This window comes from Trachinotus anak, unplaced genomic scaffold (assembly GCF_046630095.1).
Source record: "Trachinotus anak isolate AG129_WGS33_773 ecotype Australia unplaced genomic scaffold, CSIRO_AGI_Tana_v1 ptg000016l, whole genome shotgun sequence".
NCBI lineage: Eukaryota > Metazoa > Chordata > Actinopteri > Carangiformes > Carangidae > Trachinotus > Trachinotus anak.
In genome coordinates, this window is record NW_027273867.1 from 20,654,779 (window position 1) to 20,677,782 (window position 23,004).

Here is a 23,004-nt window from a genome sequence, read left to right on the forward strand (position 1 = left end):
ATTTCATCGATTTTATCTGTTGAACCGGTTTTTAAAGATGTTGCATCACAGCCTGTGAGTGAGGACTAACAGAAAGTTCCACCTGTTGTGGGTCTCATTGGAAATCCAGTCCAAATAACAGGGAATTTGAAGTCCCCAACATGCCAACCAGAGGTATATGATGGGATTATGACAACAAGAACAACAAACATCCTCAGGCAGGCAACGCAGGCAGGAGGTATGGACTTTAACGGCACCTGGAAGGTTTATTCTGAGGAAAACCTTGAGGAGTTCCTGAAAGAAGTTGGTACGGATGTTTTCATATTTAAAGAATTGATTTGTCAATGATCTGTATGCAGACGTCTTTTTTTTTTTTTCAATATGATTTCAAGGTGCTCCTCAAATGATTGTCAAAATGCGTAAGGACGTCAAACCAGTGATGGTGATCGAGCAGAACGGCAAAGACTTCACCTGCACAATGAAGACTCCCGTCAGCACCAAAGTCCACTCATTCAGCATCGGAAAAGAGTCTGAGATGACTGCTTTGGATGGCAGGAAGTTCAAGGTAATTCAAGACTCAAACTCTTTCTGCATCTTAGAGAAACACAAGTGAGGACATGAGAGTTGCCTGTGAGCTGACGATGCCAGTTTCTCACCCTGGAAAGTGTCACCATTCAGTTTCTGTGCAGGGTTCGGTTTTCAGTGAACCTTAAAGGGAAGAGCACCTTGTGAATGATGGTGACAGCAGTGCAGAGATCTCACTCAGTGTTGCCTCGGGCATGTAAAGCTGAAGGAATCTGACTCATGAGAAAACAACAACCCAACATGTTTGTAGTGATGTTTGCAAGGCTGTCAAGATTCAGATGTGCAAGAATTATCCAGCCAGACTGAAATGCGATGGATGGATGGATTTTTGACAGTGAAGGAAAAAAAACGTGATGCTGACTGAACAAATGTCAGTCATATCAGTTTGAGTACAGTGTAAGTAGACAGGAGAGTTTTGTGTCTAAAAACTTTTCATTTTTCATTTGCCCATTGATTATTGAGTTACTGGTTGCTAAAAATTATTTTAGATTTATGTGCAGGAGGCATATTTTTTTTTTTGGCTAAGAAAAGGGTTCGAGAGCCCAATTTTAAACTATGTTTAATGTTTTTTTTGTTCATTTTAAATAAACAGAATAAACATGTCCAATGACCCACAATAACATTGCTGTCATTTATATTTTATTTCACGATAAAATATAAATGATTTAAAAAAAAAACACATATACAGATGTACATATACACACAAAATTACATAAAAGCAATAATAAATGAATTAAAAAGCAGAGGCGTACCATCCAGTCATCATCCAATCATCCCTCCCCAATTCTCATCCCATTCACCACCTTGTTACTCTTGCTGTAACACAAATGACAAACTACCTTTGCACCAACCCTCATCTGGTCATAGACTTCTAAAGAAACAGTTACATGTTTGGTTTATAACAGACCAAAATTAATTAGTGTTTCATTACAGTTACTGAAAAATCTTCAGGATATACGTATAATAAACAAATTTCAAGATCCTGCTCTGGCCACCCTGCCATTTCATGTTTTTGTTCTTGACCAGTGCACTGCCAGAGAGGAGGATGGGAAGCTTATCATGGAGAATGATAAGTTCACCTCTGTCCGAGAGATCCAAGGCGACGACATGGTCGAGGTTAGTGTCTTTAGTTCTGTTAAAAACAATGAAGAATTGGGTTGTACAAAGAAAAACAGACTGAGAGGTTTTCTTTGTGTGTGTGTGTGTGAATAATGTTTATCTGTGTCTCTGCTTCCTCACTGCTCCAGACTATCACTGCTGGATCTGTAACCTTCATCAGCAGAAGTAAACGGGCCTAATCAGCACCTGGCAGCTCACAGATCGCTCTCAGACTGTCTCAGCTTCAAGCAAAGGGCCATCAGGGAATTATAAATAAAGCGAAATACATTTATGAATAAATTTGAATGGTTAAATAAACCAACATGTTTGTTTTTATTCTGTCCACTGCGAAACAGAAGACCACAATGAGGGTGTGACAGTTTGCTGCGTTCAGGTTCCCACTCATGTAGAAGAGGAGAATGAGGATGTTGATGCAGCCAAAGCAATCAATCAAGTTGCAAACATGAAAGCTCAGCTAAGTAAAGAGACAAATGCCAAAGGTTAATCAACAATACTGGACCATCAACAATGAAGGAAGACATTTTTATAATATCCAGAAACATGGGTTTGGGAAGGAGGTTGGACAGAAATCAAAAGGAAGAGGCAGTCATCACCCATCTCAGGACGGGACATACTGGACTGGACACTTAAGATAGGTAAACACAACTGGTAGGTGGTTATACTGTGGTCGTCCTGAATTTGTTCAGCCTCTGCTGCTGGAATGTAGCTGGGCTATGAGGAAGATGAGGAGGAACTCACATCAACATTAAAGTGACTTCAGCTAAGCGTCCCTGTAGGGAATCTCTCTGGAGATGCATCATGGAGAATATACAGTCACTCAATTAAGAATCTGAAGAAAACACGGTTAATAGAGAGAATCTATTCATTAATTCATTCATTTATTCGTTCATTTATTTGTTTATTTATTTATTTGTTCTGCCAATGTACTGTTCCATACGCTGGGTGGCGGTAACGCACCCACAAGCTTGGTTTCCCAAGCGCCAATCAAAATCAAAGGAGAAGAAGAAGAAGAAGACGAAGAAGAAGAAGCTGAAGGCGCCTTCTTATTGCGCATGCTCTGTACGTTTTCTTGCTGTTGGTTTTTCCACTGGCAACATTTCCTTCTGCTGAGTGGGTTTCGTTTTATGGACAGATACATGAGGCCTCCGAACACGTCTTTGTTTGTCAGAAACATCGCCGATGAGTCCAGGTGAGTCCGCATTGAGACGCGGTTAGAGCCACAGCTCATGTACGAACGCTAACTAACTCCTGCTAACGGCGACTAGCTGAGTTAGCCTAGCAGCTACCGTTAGCCTGAAGTTAAACCGTCGTCGTGCAAAATATTTATCTCACATTTCTCTCATACGGTTTAAAACTAAAACAATATTTGTAATCATAACATGTGTTTGTTAGGACTTTATTTGACTTGAGGACGTTTGTTTGTTTGCACGGAGTGTGTGTTGCACGTCTTCACGTTTGTAAATGAGCTAACAGCGAGCAGCGGTGAACGTTAAACAATACAGTGCATATCCTTTGTGATTGGCAGGTCAAATTCGTTTAAAATGAGGAAAAACCGGGTTGTATATTGTGCGACCCGATTTTCAGCTAACCCGGCCAACATTAGCTTACATACCATCATCAGTTCATAGTTATTGGCTGTAATTAGTCTGTTTTTGTTTTCTTTTTTAACTTTGCACTGCAGGCAACGGTTCTACATTACGCGTTAGTAACAGTAAAGAAAACGTGTAGCGATAATATTAACCAAGAAATGTTTATAGTATCAAAAGTACTCATTATGCAGGATGGTCAGAGTAAAAAAAATAATTTATTAAGTGTGAAAAAATAAAGCGGTTAAATGTTATTTAGTGAAATAAATGTATATGAACCGTAACTTTAACTTATGCATAAAGGCTTTACCCTAACTTGTAGACCAATAATGTTATTACAGTGTCCAAATAAAAGTAATTGAAGAAAGGAAGGTTTTTGTTGTGACTCTAAAGATAAGATAGTTCCTTTTTACTAAGGGTAAAATAAGGGTGTGACAAAGTGTGAGATAAGGTAACTGGGGAAAAAAAAAAAAAAAAAGATGTGATTGTCCTTGTGTCAAAGCAAAGTCAAGGCTAGTAAAAAACTAATATAACTGACAGCAAGTATCTGAGAAGGAACATAAAACCTGCCCGATTACAATAACATTATGTCACAGTGTAGGGATGTGTTTTTAAATATTACTATGACTGTTTAAATGTTACTTTTTCATAGTCTAATTTCATGGTAGTGCTGGTCTTGATTTGATTCGATTCCTGCATGTCAAGCATAATTAGTTTATATATGCTGAAGGTTTGTACCTTGGACTTGTTTGTGGGTTTTACATTTAATTGCATGTTAACAAAAGTCTGCATTTCTTAAAGGGGCAGTTCACCAAGAACACAATAGAACCATTGCATAACAACACTATAGAAATACAAATTACTTCTGACCCTCTCTGTTCTGGGTAAGCAAGAGGGCTGGATATCAGCTCTGATCTCTTAATTCGACTTACTTCACAAAATCCAGATTCCTATTTCTTCATGATTCAGTTACTTCAGATATATTCAATGTGGCTTAAAGTGTGTCCCAGAATTAATTCTGAGAACTTAAATTTCTTCTACGTTTATAGTGAGTAACACTGTGTTTTTCCTTGATAAAAAATTTCTGAAGAGTCTGCTTTCTATTTCATCTGCACTGCTTGTGTTGACAACACATCAGCTTGCTAACTGCAGACAGCTGTTTGTTGGTGTTGCTCTCCAGCAGGGACCGACTAAATAAAGAAGAATCCACACACTGTTCAGTCAACTCTCACTGAGTACAGATCAGTGTGTCGAGTCTTTTTTTTACAGTCTGTCCCTGTTGTAGATAAGATCTTTAGATTTGCTGTGAGTAAGTCAGAGCCAGCTAACCATCTAATAGAGATCGCCTGAGTTGACAACAGTTAACGGCTCTAAAATTAAGCAAATGACACAGAAACTATTTGGACAAGTGGATCACTCTCCAGGTAAGATGAAAAAATGTCCTATTGTGGTTTGGCTGAACTGTCCCTTCAGCTCTCCAGATGTTCTCCCAGCTGTTGTTACTGGTTGATGATGTAGGTAGAGTTGCCCATGATGGTCAGTTGAGTCATAATTGTATTTACGGTGTTCAGGCCTGAGGATTTGCGGCGTGAGTTTGGCCGCTATGGGCCGGTAGTAGATGTCTACATCCCACTTGACTTCTATACACGTCAACCAAGAGGATTTGCATACATTCAATATCCTTTCCCAATGAGTTTTAACTATGTTTTTGTGCTCTTGCTAACAAATGATTGGCATTTTCTTTCAGCAGAGAAGATATGCATTTATGATGTGTTTTTCTTGCACATAATTTGATTGAATATCTAACACACATATTTCTCTGTTATTGCTTCAGAAAATGTAAAAGCATCCAGTTGTGGAACCGGCCACAAAGAGTAACAAAGACCTGTATAGAGTAGCTGTAAAGACAAGTCACACACAGACCTTCAGGATCAGAGGGAGGGAAAAGGTTGAAAAGAGAAAGTAAAGCATGAAGAGGAAAAGGGAACGGAGACAAAGCTTGGATATGGCGGCAAAGAATGGGGAAAAGAAAAGAGGTTTAAAAGGCAAGCAGGAAACCCGAGTCTCTCTGGGAGTCGATTAAAGAGTGTAAAGATCAAGATGAAGTTCAAAGTCAAGCATGGGCAAAGGTAACAAGTCTGAATTATTTTGTATCCTCCCAAGACAAATCCAAGAATTTGACATGACACCAAAATCAGCTGTCCCTGTGATATCGATGACTTTTTAATTTTGATCAAAACTATTTAAGCAAGTATAAATGTGTTTGATTTGTCTATATATTTATTGTCCTGATCCCTCAGACGATGATTTGATGTGTTTGAAAAGCTTGCTTCATCTTTTATCTCTACAAAAATCAACTGAGCGTGTATTTGTATCTTGTTGGTTTTTTTTCCCCATGAAGTAATACATATAATTCCCTGTCATTTTAAACTGTTTTACCTTATAAATCAGGCCACACAAATTAAAGAAAATGTTTAATGAATGCCCCCCATCCCTCTTTCCATGAATGTAAAATACACAGTGCTAATGCAGAGGGTGTAATGTTTTGATGATGTGAGGGATGAAACTTAAAGGTGAAATTCATGAAAATAATGAGGAATCTGTTCATATTTTTATGAGAGAGAAAATTGTTTTTATACATTGATTTCCTCAATGCACTTGCTTTGAGAGTAAACATTTATTTATATTTGTGTGGCCTTACCAAAATGAGAGCAAATAAAACCCTTAACCACCCAGCATATTTGAGGATGTGCGTGATGCAGAAGATGCTCTTCACAGCCTGGACAGGAAGTGGGTTTGTGGCCGGCAGATTGAAATCCAGTTTGCCCAGGGTGACAGAAAGAGTAAGTGTATAATTTCTTTTGTTAAATAAAAACCAAACACTGAGTACTCTTGCTGTAGACTGAAATTTTGAGATTCCAGATTTGCTGTATGATCCCCCTGGTAATGTGACCTAATTTAAAGGCACTTTGCACCCTAACTTTTAGCTGCAGGATCAGATTGTTCTCTCAGTGATTCACTCTCTCTCTAAATATATAATATATATATCTTCTTATGCATGCATTGACTGCAGGCACCTCCTGATACATTACTGTGCAGCCAGTTAAACTGGTCATGGAAGTATGAACAGGTTCAGGCTTGTGGCACTTCTACTGTAATGTACAGGAACACACCCTGTATTTACTTTGTAGGGCTGAAAGCATGTTGCATTTCAAAATTCAGTACATATACCAATGAAAACAGACCAGACCAGCTGTTAAAATGATCTGCATCAGTATCTAAAAGTAAAAAGCAGGAAAATACAAGAAACCTTGCTGAGGAGCTCTCAGGGGGATTCCACACAACCTCTTTCTGTTTTCTAGTCTTAACCCCCCCACCAACCCACCCCAAAATCACTGTTTCTTCACAACAGCACCAAATCAGATGAAAGCAAAGGAAAGACATTCTCCAGGCAGATCCTCTCGATATGATGACTATGATCGAGGCGGCCGGCGCAGACGTTCACGCAGCCGCAGCTACGAAAGATACAGATCACGCAGCCCTTCTTACGATCGCCGCCGCAGACGATCTGAGAGTCCTCGGGAGTGAGTTTTCCTCTCACTAACTTCAACACCGTCGTTTGACTTAGATTCCTCTTTGAAGGGGAAACGGAAAATAACCTTTTCATTTCTTTCCTCAGGTCTCGTGGACGGATGTATGGAAGAGGAAGGAGCAGGAGCCGTGAGGATGACAGGTACAACTTCTCTGCAAGACTGTTTAGACGTACACTCTGGCCACTTTATTAGGTACACCTGTACAAAATGATATAGTCCAACACAACATTCATCCATTGTCCTCAGGATATAATACAATAGTGTAAGAGGTTCAATGCATGGAAGGTGAGATAAGTGTCATGGCATTTTTTTTTAACTGGTGGCGTATGTTCTCATGATTTTAGAGACTTTTCTGGTGCCAGATTACATCCATTAGCAGCATTTGAGACTAATGCTTTAATAATTTAGACAGAAAATACAACGGTCTTTCTTATTGCAGGGTTTTTGGGATTGTAAGGTGCTTCTTTCATTTTGTCCATACAAGTTCATTTGACATGTAATCTCACCATGTTAATTGTGAACCTGCACCAGTGTCATCAAGAAAAAAAAATACTGCACTGCTAATGTCTTTAGAGACTTAACTGTACCATATTGGCTTAAATATAGAAAAACACCATCATTAAGTTATTCTTTGGGCATTTTTATGCCTTTCTTTGATAGTGGCAGTGGAGACTAAGAGCAAATGCAGGGACAGAGTAGGGGAATGACATGACGCAAATGCTCCGTCTGGCATTTAAACTGGAGACTCGCTGCTCAGTGCACATGAGGCCATGTGGGAGGCGCCCTAACCATTCGGCTATCAGGTCACACCTCAGCTGGTTTATTTTTGTGGTAAAGATGTCAGGAGACGCTATGAACTCGTTTTCACTCATCATGAAGTTATTTCCTTTGGTACACGTCGCATGAGACACTTTTAGGCTGATTAACTGACTCACTAACAGACTTAAACACTCAATGACCTATAGCTACATTAAGGCTAGAATTGACCCATAACGCAACACTCTGTATATTTGGGCCAATACAGTATTTATTCAGCTGAAGTCCTACACTCAATCAATCTCTGCAGGTTTGTCTTTCATTGCCAGTTGTCTCATTGTGCATCCTCAGATACAGGCAGAGGCCTCGAAGAGAGTCCAGAGGGAGGTCTCGATCACACTCCAGATCTGCATCTCCGCGAGAAAACATCAACCCAGCTTCGACTTCCCATTATGTCGAGGAAGAAGTGCGACGGACACACTCCCCATCCCACTCCAGATCCCGGTCTGTATCAAGATCACGCTCTCGTTCACGCTCCCGTTCCTGGGCCGGACGCAAGTCAGGAGGACGCTAGAGAGTATCTGCTTCCCATCTAACCCCTCGTTCAGTCAGATGGACCAGAGTTGGTCATTTGTCAAGGAAAGATTTGTTTGTTTTGACATGAATGTAACGTCCACTGAATCATTTGTAGAAAGCTTGTTTTTGCAGCTCCGTTTTAAGAACAATTCTGGTCCTTTGCTTGTTTTTATAAAATTGTTTTGGTAATATATCCTGATAGGAACATTACACAGTCAGCGGTTTCTGTGTTCAGTGGTAGTCAAGCAGGAATAATCTGTTGTCTTTTTTTATATACGGTTACTGATAATTTGTAAACCCTATGCACCCATTTTTGCAAAAAAAAGAACATTCAGTATTTTAGAAGGAATCCAGTCTGTTGATGAATTAGACCAGCATTTCTGTGTGTTTTATCATGTTATAACAACTGACATACTTTTAACATCACTTCTGACCACAGCTCAAGTGTGGATCTTTGTTGTTTTATATCTCTTTCAAGGCAGCTTTAGGTGCCTGTTTATTTCTCAATAAGACTCAACTTGCTTGTGTAAGAAAATCCATCACATTGAATGTTATTGAAATAATCATCAACATTTATCAGACTTACTGCATTGTTCAGCTTTAAGTGCAGACTGAAGTGAAAAGCACACTGAGCTATCCTGCAGCAGTAAAATGACTGAGAAAGATGACAGCAGACATGATCGTCACTGATTTTTATTATATTAAAAAATGAAAACCTCTGGCTGCCTGGAAGAAAAAAATAACAAATGTAGAGAATGTGGTCTATGTTGGCAGTTACGTCAAATAAATAAGTATGTGGGCTTAAATACACAGAAATGCTGCTATGGTCCTTTACAAGTGTTAAAATGTTGTCGACCAGTGACTTTAACCACAAGCTGTTTGAAATGTACATTGATTTGTTTTAATTTTGTGGTGTTTTCTGTAAGAGTAGACCTTTTCGAAAGGTATTTCATATTGGAACATTTCTTCAAAAATTGCTTCTGAACGGCGGAGCAGATGTTTCTCATTGGTGTTTACACGACTGTGCTGATTTTCTTAATGAATCTTGTCACTGCATGTTTTATCCTCCTAATCTTCTATCATTAGTAGGAAGAAACTGTTATTTTGAGTAATAAATGATAACGTTCAGTATAAGGAAACAATGTGTGGCTTCAGTTTGTGATCTCTGCTTGTAGATGCTGTACAACTTGCTCAGGTTTATTTGTGTGGCCTGATATCGAACACACAGTCTCAGAGGTGTTTACAAACCAAGTCGAGCTCCATATGAAGACAAGGAAAAACACTTAACTTGGCAAAAAAATTTAAGGAGAGAAAATGGAGGACACATCAGGAATAATTCTGATATATTCCTCTCCTCTGGACACCCAGATATCTGATGGGTGCTTCAGTATTGAGAGTATGTGGAACTACAGTGTGCAGTCATCTGCTTGGAAAACAGACCAGCACAGTCTGTCGGTCGAGCCGTGTCCATTGATTTCCTTTTAATGGAACAGTAGCTGGGTGGAATAACTGAAATTAGATTCACAGTGAAGATGCAACCATGTATGAAATCGGACATGCCCCATTGATCAGTGTATTGAAAAAATAACATTGATCAAACAAGTACAATAGTAGCACAGAGCCTTGATATTACTTGATCAAGAGTAGCAGGTGTTAGTTATATCATAGGGGTTATTACAAATAAAGAACAGGACCAAGATAATCCATGTATAACTTTAAAAACCTCTGATCACATTGACTCTGTGAAACTCAGCAGGTCAGTCATGGCTCAGACAACAGGCCAGGGGGCAGATGACCTCCAGTTAGAAGCTGACCTGTGGTTCGGTGTCACTCATCGATAGTTTTATCAGTTACTCTTTTCGTTTACAGGTCTGCTCTCCTTTAATGTTTACTTGAAACGTTCCTGGAGAGAACTGTGTAGTTTCAGTCTAATTACAAGAGAAATGGATAAATCCCTGAGCCTGTTACTTTAGTTTGTTCAGTTGGCTTTGTTCAGTTTATTATTGACTTCCAGATGAGTTTCCATGAATCAAATTGCTCCATTTAAACCCCATAGAATATTTATTGCTCTTTTTAATTATTTAAAGACATACTTTTCATATTTTGGATGTTTAGTTCTGTCATCTGAATAAAATGAGTTCCCTTAGCGGTTAGAAGTAATTGGAAGTAAATCATTTGATCACTATATTTTATCTAGGATTGACACCAAGTCATATGGACTCCACTTTAGAGGCAGGCTATTGTATAGATTATAGTCAACTTTAGGGGAACTCCCATATACTGTACATTCCCACTGAGGGGGGCAACCCAGTGCACCAGTTGTCTTGCGTGATTTTAAAGGATCAAACGAGTTCAGGGTCCTTTGGGGCCAACCAGAAATAGGCAACAATTGAATATTTTGCAACCCATTTCACCCCTAATGACCCGCAGGACCTGGCAGTCAGTCTATTCACACTGCTGCAAGGTAAATGGCAACAGAGCACTGCAACAGTATTGATTGTTTTTGTCTTTCACAGGCTATAAGTTGTTAACAACTAGAGCTGGTAGGGATTATTTGTTTTTGTCCAGTTTTCACTAAACAGTGGAGACTGAATTCTCTGCCAGTGTGAAACATTTACTTTGTACAAGAGGATAAAGAAGATAAAAGATGTGCTTGTAGGATTGAGCTCCACAGCATCAGCAACATTAATGCAAAAAGGCTTTTGTCACATTTCATATCCAAGATGAAAGGTAAGTTAACTCATTTTAAAATGAATATATGACATTCGTGTGAGTAAATCGTAATTTTTTGAAAAACACTACAATGAGACATCAGCTATCGACTGTATAGGTCAATGCTTTCCCTTTGATTTAGGAAAGCTTTACTTTCCTGTGAATAACTTCATAGATTTCAATTATTGATCTATATATGACAGTTTGACGTGATCTGTGATGTCTATTGATTATCTTTTGCCAATTTTACCACCTTGTCTTAAGAAAATGTTGCATTAACACCTGGGAATACGAGCATTAAAATGGCTAATTCAGCAGTGTAACACCATCAGATTAGTACTTCAGCATTTCAGCCTGTGATGGGTTAGTGTTCAGATGTAACTGGGTTAACTGGTTGTATAATGAAAAACCAAGTTTTTGAGGTTGTGTTGAGGTATTTTAAGTATCTTTTTTGATCCAAATTTGACTGAAGCACTTTAAGCAAAATAAAAGTATTATGTAAAAAAAATGTGAACAAAACAGAAAATCTGGCAGATATATCAGTATTGGTGAATATGTTGTCCAATAGGTAAAAAGATGATGCAGAACGGATGTGTCAAACTAGATGTGAAGTAAGTCAGGGTCACCTTTACACAGTGTTGCGCTGACAAGTTGAATTTTCAGCTGTAAAATGTCCAGTTTAGTGTGTATCTTGGTCACAATCTTAAAAAACAAATAAAAGCTTTTTTAAGCTGCCAAATACTAAAAATGTCAGTTTCAGTCAGACTGTAAATGATGCACCTTGAGGAAGTCAGTTTCATGTTTAACACAGACTCACAGCAGGACAAACTTTCATACTTATATTGTACTATATGAATCTATGAAATAATGAAATCATCATCATTTCAGGACCACTAATGTAAAAAAATGGGAGACTGGAACTTCCTTGGAGGGATTTTGGAGGAGGTGCATATCCACTCCACCATGGTCGGCAAGATCTGGCTGACAATCCTCTTCATATTCCGGATGTTAGTGCTGGGCGTCGCTGCAGAGGACGTGTGGAATGACGAGCAGTCAGACTTCATCTGCAACACTGACCAGCCCGGTTGCCGAAATGTCTGCTATGACCAGGCCTTCCCCATCTCCCTCATCAGGTACTGGGTGCTGCAGGTGATCTTCGTGTCCTCGCCCTCCCTGGTGTACATGGGTCACGCCATCTACCAGCTGCGAGCCCTGGAGAAGGAGCGCCACTGCAAGAAGGTAGCTCTCCGTCGGGAGCTGGAGGCGGTGGACGTGGAGCTGGCAGAGGTGAGGAGGAGGATTGAGAAGGAGATGAGGCAGCTGGAGCAGGGGAAGCTCAACAAGGCACCGCTGCGAGGATCTCTGTTGTGTACGTATGTGGCTCACATTGTTACTCGCTCATTGGTGGAGGTCAGCTTCATGATGGGGCAGTACATCCTCTACGGACACCACCTGAGTCCTCTTTACAAGTGTGAAAGGGAGCCATGCCCAAATGTGGTGGACTGCTTTGTCTCTAGACCCACAGAGAAAACAGTTTTCATGATGTTCATGCAAGCGATCGCCTGCATCTCCCTCTCTCTCAGCCTTCTTGAGATCATACACCTGGGCTACAAGAGGCTTAAGAAGGGCATCCTCGACTACTACCCACACCTGAAGGATGACCTTGATGATTACTACGTCAACAAGTCAAAAAAGAACTCAGTTGTGCATCAGGTTTGCACGGGCACCTCGGTGGGACGCAAGACTACTATCCCCACAGCACCATGTGGATACACACTACTGTTAGAGAAGCAGGGCAACGGACCAAACTACCCTCTGCTCAATGCCTCCTCTGCCTTCATGCCAATACAAGGGGACCCTGGAGCAAAACCAGACAGCCGCAAGGACGGCAAGGAGGGGATGCCGAGCCCCACGGAGCAGAACAGCAACTCCAACAACACAAGCAGCGAGACGCGTTCACCTCCTGCAGACAAACAGGAGGAACCAGAGGAACAATCTTCCCCCCAACTGGAGTGTGCAAGCTCTGAGTACCCCACCCTCCCTGTAGCAGACACCTCCTCCTGCACTACGCTGTCAGGGATCGCAAGGAAGTCACGAAGGGTCAGCCCACCGTGGAACTGCTCCACAGTGGTGGAGGGGAACGGCTCGGACAGTGGAGACTCCTACCACGGGAACAACAGCATGAAGCTACGTAGCAGCTGCATCGGCCCCAGAGCGAGGGTGCTCTCTAAAACAGACATTAAGAGACCGAGCAGACCCCACAGCCCAGACTCTGCAGGAGAGCTGAGTTCTGTATCTCGACACAGCCGTGAGAGCAACAGCCCCACCACCTCCTCCCCAAACCGCAGAGTGTCTGCAGCGAGCAGCACCAGCAGCAGACGAGCTCCCACTGATCTGCAGATATAAACTTAAGACTGTGTAGCTTCCAACATGGCAACAGGAACTCTCAATAAGCCATGTTTGGGTGCAAGCTGTGATTATGCCCTTTAAACCAAAGAGTAGCCTTTTTCCAATCATATTTACAAACAACTTTCTGCAATCTAACATGTATTCTTACTCTTAAAGCTGACCAGACCACAATGCACCATAGTTTTTTTCACATTTGCAAGTTGATTACATGCATCCAGATGGACTTTTAATGATTTGGTTGTATGGAACAGTTCTGTCTGAATGACTAGAGGCGAATGGAAAACTGAACCACAAAAATCTATAAAGCTGTTTTAGGCCGCTACATGCTGTTATGCAACCAGATACTTTTAAATCAGTAACGCTGAATTAATGCAGCTCCTGTTCCAGTTCTGGAGCTCTCTGTCACGATGGAAAATATCCTTGCGTTGGTATGACAACATTAATAAAATTAACATCTTTAATGTGCTTTCATCTATCAGAGCATAGATTCCCTTCAGGCACATGAGCAGTGACCTCTGAATTATTGTTTTGTATGAAATTATTTTTCTACTTGATAAGTCATGCAGTTGATATCAATTAAAATGTCTTAAAATATTTAAGACCAATCTATAAAAATATTTAGCAATTTTTAAAAATCTATGTATTTCTGATGTGTGGCTGAGTATGTAAGCAGAATCTTGTGGTTTCTTTTGGAAACAGGACACCTAGAAAATAACTGATACCAAATGCTGAAAAAGAAATTTTTATTTTGAGAAGGTAAAAGTTGCTTCTTGTTGCATAACAAAAATGAACAGTGCTTGTGCTCACTGTATACCCATTACTATGTAATAAATATTTACATTCTCTACAAAATGCTATTGTCTAATGTTTTTCTTTCTTTTTTTGCAACACCTCTTCTCTACTCTGCTGCTCCCTCCTCAGGTGACGGTTCATACTGCATCAGCTGGAAATCGACATTAAGGCAGAGGTTAGAGGTTAAAGCAGGAGAAACACACTCAAACACAGCCACCTCTGCTTGTCTGTAACTCTAGATTTACAAGCATCTCACCCTGTTTCTCAGCTCCTTGTTTTCCTCCATGAGCAGATTGCACTTCTGTTGAAGGTCAGCCAGCTCCATGCGCAGAGCCTCAGCATCTGCTGGTTCTGGACCAGCTGCGCCGAGGTGAAGCTTTATGAAACTGTGCAGGTCGTTAAGGTCAACGTGTGCTCTCAATATTCAGTATAATCTTTGGTTTTACCGAAGACAAATGGGTCAAGCTCGGTAAACAACAATGACTTGTTTCCCCTTAATGCATAGAACTGTATTCACGCTATGGTCCTCTACAAAGAAGAAAGAGTGTCTGCTGTATCTGTTTCCATGACACACTCACAATAGATCAGGGCTCACACAGGCTATTTAAATGAAAAATTTAAAAATATATATATTTTGCACCACAAAAGGCCTCCAGCTGAACTGCTGCCTTTTTAAACTTGCCAGATTTTTATTTTTTTTTCCAAAAGGGAGATACTATGTTTTATATCCACTGGCTGATATACCTTCTAGTGATATTCAACTGCACATTTTTTCTCTCCAGTCAGAGTAACACCAGGGACAGGACTGCCTTGTGGCTATAGATTAAAGGGGCTTGTCATGGGAGTGGGTCTTTGAGCCTTTCCTATTTCTGCTGCCAGGTTAGCTCTGATAAAACAAGGTTTTTATAGTAGAATTGACCACGACTCTACTAAACAGGTTCAACTCTGAGCTCAAACATTCAACCATGACATTGTGGTTTCCAACAGTGATAAATGGGCTTGGTATAATTTTGCAATGTATCTTATCAGATGTAAGTGGAACCAAACTATTTTTTCTTCAAAAAGAAACAGCATCCCCTTTTTGGGGCATGAAGGCCATCATGTCAGGCACACTAACATCTGTTTACTGTCACTGAAAGTTTCATAAAGCTGAAAGACAGAAGTAAAGGATACTCCAGGGCATTGTTAGGTTTGTCAGTCTCTTCATAAAGTGCCACCAACACTGTAAAAGAGAAACGAAATGGTTATGAAACAGCACAGCAGGGGTAAAGGTAAAAAGTTAGTGAGGTTAAAACCAAGCTCAGCATTTACATACTGAACAATGTCTATGAACTGCTTGTGCACATACCGCTTGTTAATGTGTCAAGGACCCCAGATTTCTCAAGGTATCTTCTAAATTGTTCTCGCTTCGATTCTGAGGCCTGAAACAAGACAAGTATTTGACTTTTGCCACACAGTTAACAGCTCACACAAGCAATACAATTATATGGAGGATGAATGAGTTTACAAAGGACAACACAGCGGGAAAGAGAACAAAATAAAGACTAAATAAGCCTGTGGTGCGTTCACGGCCTAGCTTCACATTGCCATGATGCTACCCAGTTAGCACACGCTTTCGTAGAACCAACTATAAACTAGTTTTGCCTTGTAAATAAATAATAAGCAGCTACAGGGAGAGCGCAGCCACATACTTACTCTGTAATGGGCCATGAATGCGACGATAGCTGTATAATTTTGGGCTGCGTGAAAATGTGTGACAGGTTAATCAAGTCGAACCACCGACAGCTGGTTGTTCCCTTCAACGGAGCGCACAGGAGGCGGACTCGTTGCCATGACAACGCATTAAAAACGGTGGTAGATGCATGAAAACGCGTTTCCTTCCGACTACCCGTAACCTGTTAAAGGAACAAACTGGAGGACGAAGAAGCGCCGAACAGCACAGAAACAAATATTTAGCTTTTTTTTTTTAAATTCTCTTTCATACCAGTATGTTTACAAGTTAACATAGAAACTCACAGTAACCGCCCGGCGAGGTCGTAGTTCGTGTTGCCAGGTTTGACGGATAAAAAGTAAATCCGTCATGCGTACAAACGTGGCTGGAAGTCCTCTTCCCCTTACACTTAAGATTGAAAAAAAAGGATAGTTTTCTTTGACATAAGGTGAAGTTGAAAAAAATAATTAGATGGGATTGCAAAAGCAATGCTTAGTAGAACTTCAGAAAATTCAGCTTCTAAAACTGTAAACACTTGGTGAATGGTTTGTCTATTATAAATAGTTAAATATCAGTCCACTCATTAAAAAAAAAGAAAATTATTGAACATGTTGCAGGATTGAGAATAGTTCACAAATGCGACCACAGTGTCTCAGCTCTGGCAGCTCCACAGCTCTGTGTTAACAACTCAAAAACTTTGTTTTATGTACACTGGATAGCCCCACATAATATGACAAAGACTTCTGTTATTATAAAGTTTGAAAATATTGTGTTAAACTGACAGAAATCTCCAGTCAGACAAGGGTCTTGTTTTGTGCCAGGTGTCAAGTTATAACTTTCTTGTTACTGCACTTAAAGAATTTGTCTGCAAACTGTTTCCAAAAAAATCTTTGAGTGGAGTGTGATGCAGCTGAATAATATTAATTTATGTTAATTTTATGTTATATAACATATATTCCCTGTTAATATGATGTAGAATTAAATATTCAAAAAACAAGGGTCATGTGATACAGTTATTACAGTTGTCAGGTGTGTAAGAGTTTGTGTGCAAGCTATTTCCAATAAACTTTTAAGGTGAGTGTGAAATTTGGGATTTACAGTGAAGGCTGTAAACAATCTGACAAGTCTGAATACTTCTCACTTAAAACATAAAACACACACAATAGAACAATAAACGAAAAGACAATGTCAAAAAAAAAGAAAGAAAGAAAATCACATTTTACATGTTACAAAGCCAGTGTTTATCTTAACACAGAAGTTTTGCTGCGAGGCGATTTGTTAAGGTGGGAAAGCAATGACGTCGTCATGCGTCATCAACACTCGCCCCAGCGCCTTCCTCCAAAAACGAAACGGAAGAAAATAAACCAGACGTGAACTGGAACCAGATTACATCCATGACTGGAGAAACTGGCTTTCTAACTTGGTTAACAACACTCTGTGGCACAGTGACCGCAGTTGTTGGATGGCGGACGTGCATACTTGGTGATGACAACAACAATTAGCTAAAAGCAAAGTGCGAATTTCGCTAATATTTAGCTAACATTTTTTCAAAAAGAAGAAGCTAACAACAGCTGAACAACTTGGCGCGTTTTGGATGAAGAGAGTAATTAACTTACACTGGTCGACGAAATGAATTGCAGCACAGCTGACCTGCCCACAACTGTGGTAGATGACTCTCCAGGTATATACATTGTCAATGTTATTTTTAGTTGAGAAGGTAGGGATTTTAATGGACTACGTTGTAGCTAAAAGCTGTGTCGATGAAGCATCGATTTCACAGCTGCTAGTTTTTATTTAAAAAATAGTTTACAGTGATTAAACTGAGTGACATTTAAGGTGGATTTGGTAGCTCTACAGCAAAGTTTAAAGCAATAGTACAGGTACTATTAGTAATAAACAGTGGTCTAAATTAGCTCAAGTAATGTACTGTGCCTGTATTTCTATTTACTGGTACTTTGTACTTCTATTACACTACATTTCAGAAAGAATCATTATACAGGAAAGCTGTACAGTAGTTACTTTTTACTCGTAAGAATATTTTTACATTGTGGTATCTGGATCTGAGTACTTTTTCCACCACTGCCTATGGTACCTTTTTTACTTAGTAAAGAGCTTGTGCACATGACAGCTTGCAGTAGTAGGCTATGACAGTTTAAATTTTTTTTTTTCTGTATGTTGTCATGTATGAAAAGAGCCAAAATAAACACTTTAAGTTGACTACTGCTGATTACTTTTAGTACTTGATTACTATAAACTAATTATTTAAACAGCAGTATTTGTATAGGAATGATTCTGTCCTAAGCTTTCTGATCACTATAAGCAGTTTCCACTGTATTTTCAGCTTGACATATTGTGGCCTTTGAAAGCAAATGGTGCAAAATTTGTATGTTTATATCTTCTGTTGTAGCTTCTGCTGACTCCTCAGATGACCAGCCGCTGATAAAGATGAAAACAACCTTTGCTGAAAATGCATCATCCAGATCTAATGGCACAAATAAGAATGCAGGTGAATACATCACCATATGTCATTGACTATATTGCAGCAGTTATCTAATGATCTGTGTCTTGAATGAATAACTAAAATTTTTGCTTTATGCACCTTCTTCAGATTTGAACACAGATGATAACTCTGACAATGAGCCTCTGATTAAGATCGCTAAAATGTCCTCCAAAGATGAAAAGAAGCCTTTCTCAGTGCCTCCAAAAATATCTGTTGATGCAAAGAAAAAAGGTAAGATAATTTTCTCTCAGGAACATGCAGCATCAACAGACAGTTGCTGTTCTTGGCATCAGTTACAGTTATATCTCACTTTGTAGGCATCCGCTAGTTTCACTTTCAGGTCCTCAATCGGCTGCTCAGAGGAGCCTATGGTTGTTGCTTATTACCACAAACATATCAGCTAACCATTCCTAATGACAATTTTTGAAAATAGTACTACAAGGCCGTAGCCAGTGTAAGTAAAGTAAGTAAAATATTGTCAACCTGACATGTTGTGGCCTTTGAAAGCAAAATGTGATACATTTTCTTGTTTATATCTCCTGTTGTAGCTTCTGATGACTCCTCAGATGATGAGCCGCTGATGAAGATGAAAACAACATTTGCACAGGCTGAGAAACCAGAGAAAAAAGAAAACACATCATCCAGATCTAATGACACAAATAATAAGAGCACAGGTGATTACCTCACCCCGGCATCAGCCATATTTCATGTTTGTGTTTTTTTGATTTGTCTGGAATGGATGGCCCTAATTTTTGTTTTGCTGTATGTAACATGCTGCATATTTGAACACAGATGATAGCTCTGACAATGAGCCTCTGATTAAGATCGCGAAAGTGTCCTCCAAAGCTTCAAAGAAGTCTTCATCGGTGTCTCCAAAAAAATCTGTTGATACAAAGAAAAAAGGTAAGATCACTTTCTCTCCATGAACCTGCAGCATCAACAGAAAGCAGCTGTTCTCTGCAGCAAAGACTCACATTTAATTTTATTTGACTACACAGAATCATCAGTTTATGATGATAGCTTGGATGATGAGCGTCTGAGTGAAATTGCCAAGACACTTAAATCCAGATGTCAGAGAAAGTCATATGTTGTGCTGTCTAGAGAAGCAACCCCAGTTATACCATCCAAAAGGAGTGCAGCGAGGAAACAGGGTGGGTGTGAAATGTGAAATCTGAACACATCTAAAGTGCTTTTGTCATAGCACCTTTAACAAAAAATAAATAGGTTTTGTTTTTTCTAGTTAAATATGCAGAGTCTTCCAGTGACAGCTCAGATGATGAACCACTGGCAGCAATAAAGAGGAAGAGGACAAAGGCTGCTGAAGAGCAAAAGACTTCAGCAAATAACAAGAAAACAAAAGACAAATCACTAAAAGGTGAGCAGCACTTTCATTAGACTGACCTGAAGGAATGAATCATATTTGGCTTAATTACATGTAATTCAAGTACTAAACTCTTAGATTTTATAAAAGACCCTTTGTCCTCAGACAGCTGCTTGGAGGAGCCCATGGTTGTTGAGTATTACCACAAACTTATCAGCTCTGGAATTCTCATCAGCTAACAATTCCTAATGACAACAGTGCTACGAGGCTGTAGCCAGTTGAAGTAAAATATTTTCAACTTGACATGTTGTGGCCTTTGAAAGCAAAAGATGATACATTTTTTTGATTATATCTCCTGTTGTAGCTTCTGATGACTCCTCAGATGATGAGCCGCTGATAAAGATGAAAACAACCTTTGCACCTGCTGAGAAACCAGAGAAAAAAGAAAACACATCATCCAGATCTAATGGCACAAATAACAAGAACAGAGGTGATTACATCACCCCGGCATCAGCCATATTTCATGTTTGTGTTTTTTTGATTTGTCTGGAATGGATGACATTAATTTTTTGCTGTATGTAACTGCTGCATATTTGAACACAGATGATAGCTCTGACAATGAGCCTCTGATTAAGATCGCGAAAGTGTCCTCCAAAGCTTCAAAGAAGTCTTCATCGGTGTCTCCAAAAAAATCTGTTGATACAAAGAAAAAAGGTAAGATCACTTTCTCTCCATGAACCTGCAGCATCAACAGAAAGCAGCTGTTCTCTGCAGCAGATACTTACATTTAATTTAATATTATTACACAGAATCATCAGTTGATGATGATAGTTTGGAAGATGAGCCTCTGAGTGAAATTGCCAAGACACTTAAATCCAGACGTCAGAGAAAGTCTTCTGTCGTGTCATCTAGAGAAGCAACCCCAGTTATAAAATCCAAAAGGAGCGCAGCAAGGAAACAGGGTGGGTGTGAAATGTGGAAATCTAAACACATCTAAAGTGCTTTTGTCATAGCAACAAAGAATAAATAACTTTTGTTTGGTGTAGTTAAATATGCAGAGTCTTCCAGTGACAGCTCAGATGATGAACCACTGGCAGCAATAAAGAGGAAGAGGACAAAGGCTGCTGAAGAGCAAAAGACTTCAGCAAATAACAAGAAAACAAAACTAAAAGGTGAGCAGCACTTTCATTAGACTGACCTGAAGGAATGAATCATATTCAGCTTAATTACAAGTGATTCAAGTAGTAAACGCTTAGATTTTACAAAATCCTCAGACAGCAGCTCAGATGATGATGATGATGAGCCCTTAGTGGACCTCATTGCCAATAAGAAGAAACCAGTGAAGAAAAACACAAAGAGGACACCACAACGTGGTGCATCAAAAAAGACACAAGGTACTCTAGCAGTAACCATGACAAAACAAAACATTATCTTTATCAATACATCAGATGGAATCATTTTTAAATCCTTGCTGCTGTGACTGTTGTCTGGCAGGACTGTCTGATGAAAGCTCAGATGATGAACCCTTGATTAACCTTGTGAAAAAGAACCACACAGAGAAGCAGACAAAAACCAAAACAAAGGCTGGAGCTCCAAAAAAGAGGGACGCAACTCCCAAAAAGCCAAGAAAGACGCTTGTGTCAGGTAAAGACTCTGATAAAGGTGACACGAATTGACATGCAGATCATAACGGCAACAGTGGAAGGCTACTGGATAGTTATAGAGGCCACTTAATGAGGTTAAGTTTAAGTTGTCCAGCCAAACCTTTCCTCAGGAAAAATAGTTTTCTAATGCATCTTTGTATTATTAATATATTTTCAGAGTTGTCAAGCAACAGTTCAGATGACGAATCCTTAATCAAAGCAGCTAAACACCCACAAGTGACCAAAATCCTGAGAATAATACTAGAAAGGTGTGATGGTGAAGATGCTGGGCCAACAGGAAGTCTGATCAAAAGCAGAACAGGTACTGACTACATAACAAAGTGGTTGCTGGTGCCTTAACAAAACCTCAAAATTTCAAGTAACATTATTATTTGTGTTCTCCAAAGCAGAAACACCGAGCGCTGAAGAGTCCACAAAGGAAAAGTTGGAGGGTTCTGAGGAATTATCAGAAGATGAATAAGCATTGGAGTCATAAAGACATAACATTTGGAAGGAATTACTCTTTATTGTCACTTTTTTAGCTTCTGGGGCTGGAAGTTCAAACCACTTAGTGGCTCTAAGTTTGAGGAACTTCCCGAGCTGTTTTAAATCCCACGGAGAGATGCCTCCCTAAAAAAACATCACTGTTAGTATTCATGTAAAGTGTGTTTTATATACATAAATGTTCATTTAAGGTGATAGTATTTTTACTCCAGTTTTTAGGTTTGGGGCCAAATTTTGCAGGTTCCTTAAAGATTTTATGCACAGTCTTACATTTTGTTGCTGTGTATGCTTGTTGTTTGCATTGGCTGTTTCTTCTGGTCTTCATTTTTTAAAGAATAATTTATTGACGTTGACAACATTTATTGATGTACTGTAAATTACATCTCTGCTTTCATGTTAAGTGTGCACTCAGCATGCAGCAGTAAAAAATCAATTGTGTTGGATTAAACTGTTTTCACTTTGAAAATTCATATTATGTGAGTCAGTTTTTTTTTCACCTGACTTTCCACACACCCACAATTATTCTTTTTCAGCTTCATCTGTCATTTTCATTCTAGTAGGATTGTGCCTAAGGCAAGTCAGTTGTATTTACACTCATTAACACACATACGTCTCAGAGGGCTTTGCAGTGTCTCCAGCAAGAGCCCACTCCAGTCATTAATTGGTATATACTGCAGGGTTTTCATAAAACTAAATTCACTGTTTTTATATAAGTCACTTTTAATAGTTTGATCTATTTGGACCTATTTGGGTATGATGTCTGAGTACCTCCTTCTTTTGTCTTTTTGTTTTATTTTTTTATGCAGTTATCTGGTAAATTAGTTGTCTTGTTCAGATGTAATACCTCCTAAAAACTAGGGCTGAAACTGGAAGGTTGTTTATTAATGAATTAATCTGATTTATTTTATTTATTTTTTATTTCATTTTTTATTATTAACAAATAGTTTAATCTTTCAAAAAAGGAATTACAGTGAAAAACAGCCATCATAATAACTTCTACAGTTATATTAGGGCTGCAACTAACTTTTATTTTTTAGATTACCAATGAATTAATTGGGCAGTCATTTTCTTTCTCAATTAGTCGTTTGGTCTATAAATGTCAGACAATATTGAAAAGAAATTCTGTCAGAATATCCTAAAGCCAAAGGTGATGGGTTCAGATTATAGTCTGTTATTTCTGCTGGAAAACATGACAATTATTAGATTTTTAATAGTAGT

At 39.2% G+C, this 23,004-nt stretch overlaps 5 protein-coding genes across 8 annotated transcripts; 4 read left to right on the forward strand and 1 right to left on the reverse strand.

The window, feature by feature from the left end:
• The first annotated feature begins 30 nt into the window (after window positions 1–30).
• On the forward strand, window positions 31–1,984 carry LOC139633514 (fatty acid-binding protein, liver-like). Its single transcript, XM_071499208.1, has 4 exons — window positions 31–286; window positions 372–544; window positions 1,591–1,680; window positions 1,812–1,984. Exons 1-4 carry the CDS (start codon window positions 169–171, stop codon window positions 1,860–1,862), a joined length of 432 nt encoding a protein of 143 aa, XP_071355309.1. The 5' UTR covers window positions 31–168; the 3' UTR covers window positions 1,863–1,984.
• Window positions 1,985–2,700: 716 nt separating this feature from the next.
• On the forward strand, window positions 2,701–9,336 carry LOC139633513 (serine/arginine-rich splicing factor 10-like). The gene is made up of 6 exons (XM_071499207.1): window positions 2,701–2,872; window positions 4,841–4,945; window positions 6,009–6,112; window positions 6,682–6,853; window positions 6,949–7,002; window positions 7,970–9,336. Exons 1-6 carry the CDS (start codon window positions 2,736–2,738, stop codon window positions 8,190–8,192), a joined length of 795 nt encoding a protein of 264 aa, XP_071355308.1. The 5' UTR covers window positions 2,701–2,735; the 3' UTR covers window positions 8,193–9,336.
• Window positions 9,337–10,727: 1,391 nt separating this feature from the next.
• On the forward strand, window positions 10,728–14,167 carry LOC139634187 (gap junction alpha-9 protein-like). The gene is made up of 2 exons (XM_071500502.1): window positions 10,728–10,924; window positions 11,795–14,167. Exon 2 carries the CDS (start codon window positions 11,813–11,815, stop codon window positions 13,310–13,312), a length of 1,500 nt encoding a protein of 499 aa, XP_071356603.1. The 5' UTR covers window positions 10,728–10,924; window positions 11,795–11,812; the 3' UTR covers window positions 13,313–14,167.
• On the reverse strand, window positions 14,042–15,956 carry mycbp (MYC binding protein). Its single transcript, XM_071500503.1, has 5 exons — window positions 15,803–15,956; window positions 15,456–15,528; window positions 15,281–15,329; window positions 14,364–14,493; window positions 14,042–14,258 (listed from the first exon to the last, which is right to left on the reverse strand). Exons 1-5 carry the CDS (start codon window positions 15,815–15,817, stop codon window positions 14,214–14,216), a joined length of 312 nt encoding a protein of 103 aa, XP_071356604.1. The 5' UTR covers window positions 15,818–15,956; the 3' UTR covers window positions 14,042–14,213.
• Window positions 15,957–17,133: 1,177 nt separating this feature from the next.
• LOC139634186 (nucleolar protein dao-5-like) lies at window positions 17,134–22,256 on the forward strand. 4 transcript variants are annotated; one of them, XM_071500499.1, is made up of 15 exons: window positions 17,134–17,499; window positions 18,226–18,324; window positions 18,427–18,549; window positions 18,867–18,992; window positions 19,111–19,221; window positions 19,317–19,469; window positions 19,559–19,693; window positions 20,004–20,129; window positions 20,243–20,353; window positions 20,449–20,601; window positions 20,686–20,811; window positions 20,896–21,033; window positions 21,134–21,283; window positions 21,461–21,604; window positions 21,693–22,256. In XM_071500499.1, the coding sequence occupies exons 1-15, from the start codon at window positions 17,448–17,450 to the stop codon at window positions 21,761–21,763; spliced, it is 1,818 nt and encodes a 605-aa protein (XP_071356600.1). In that variant the 5' UTR covers window positions 17,134–17,447; the 3' UTR covers window positions 21,764–22,256. The 4 variants fall into 4 exon arrangements, with proteins under 4 accessions (XP_071356600.1, XP_071356598.1, XP_071356602.1 ...); XM_071500497.1 differs by having other exon boundaries at window positions 17,135–17,499; window positions 21,690–22,256; XM_071500501.1 differs by having other exon boundaries at window positions 17,136–17,499; window positions 20,914–21,033.
• Window positions 22,257–23,004: the final 748 nt, after the last annotated feature.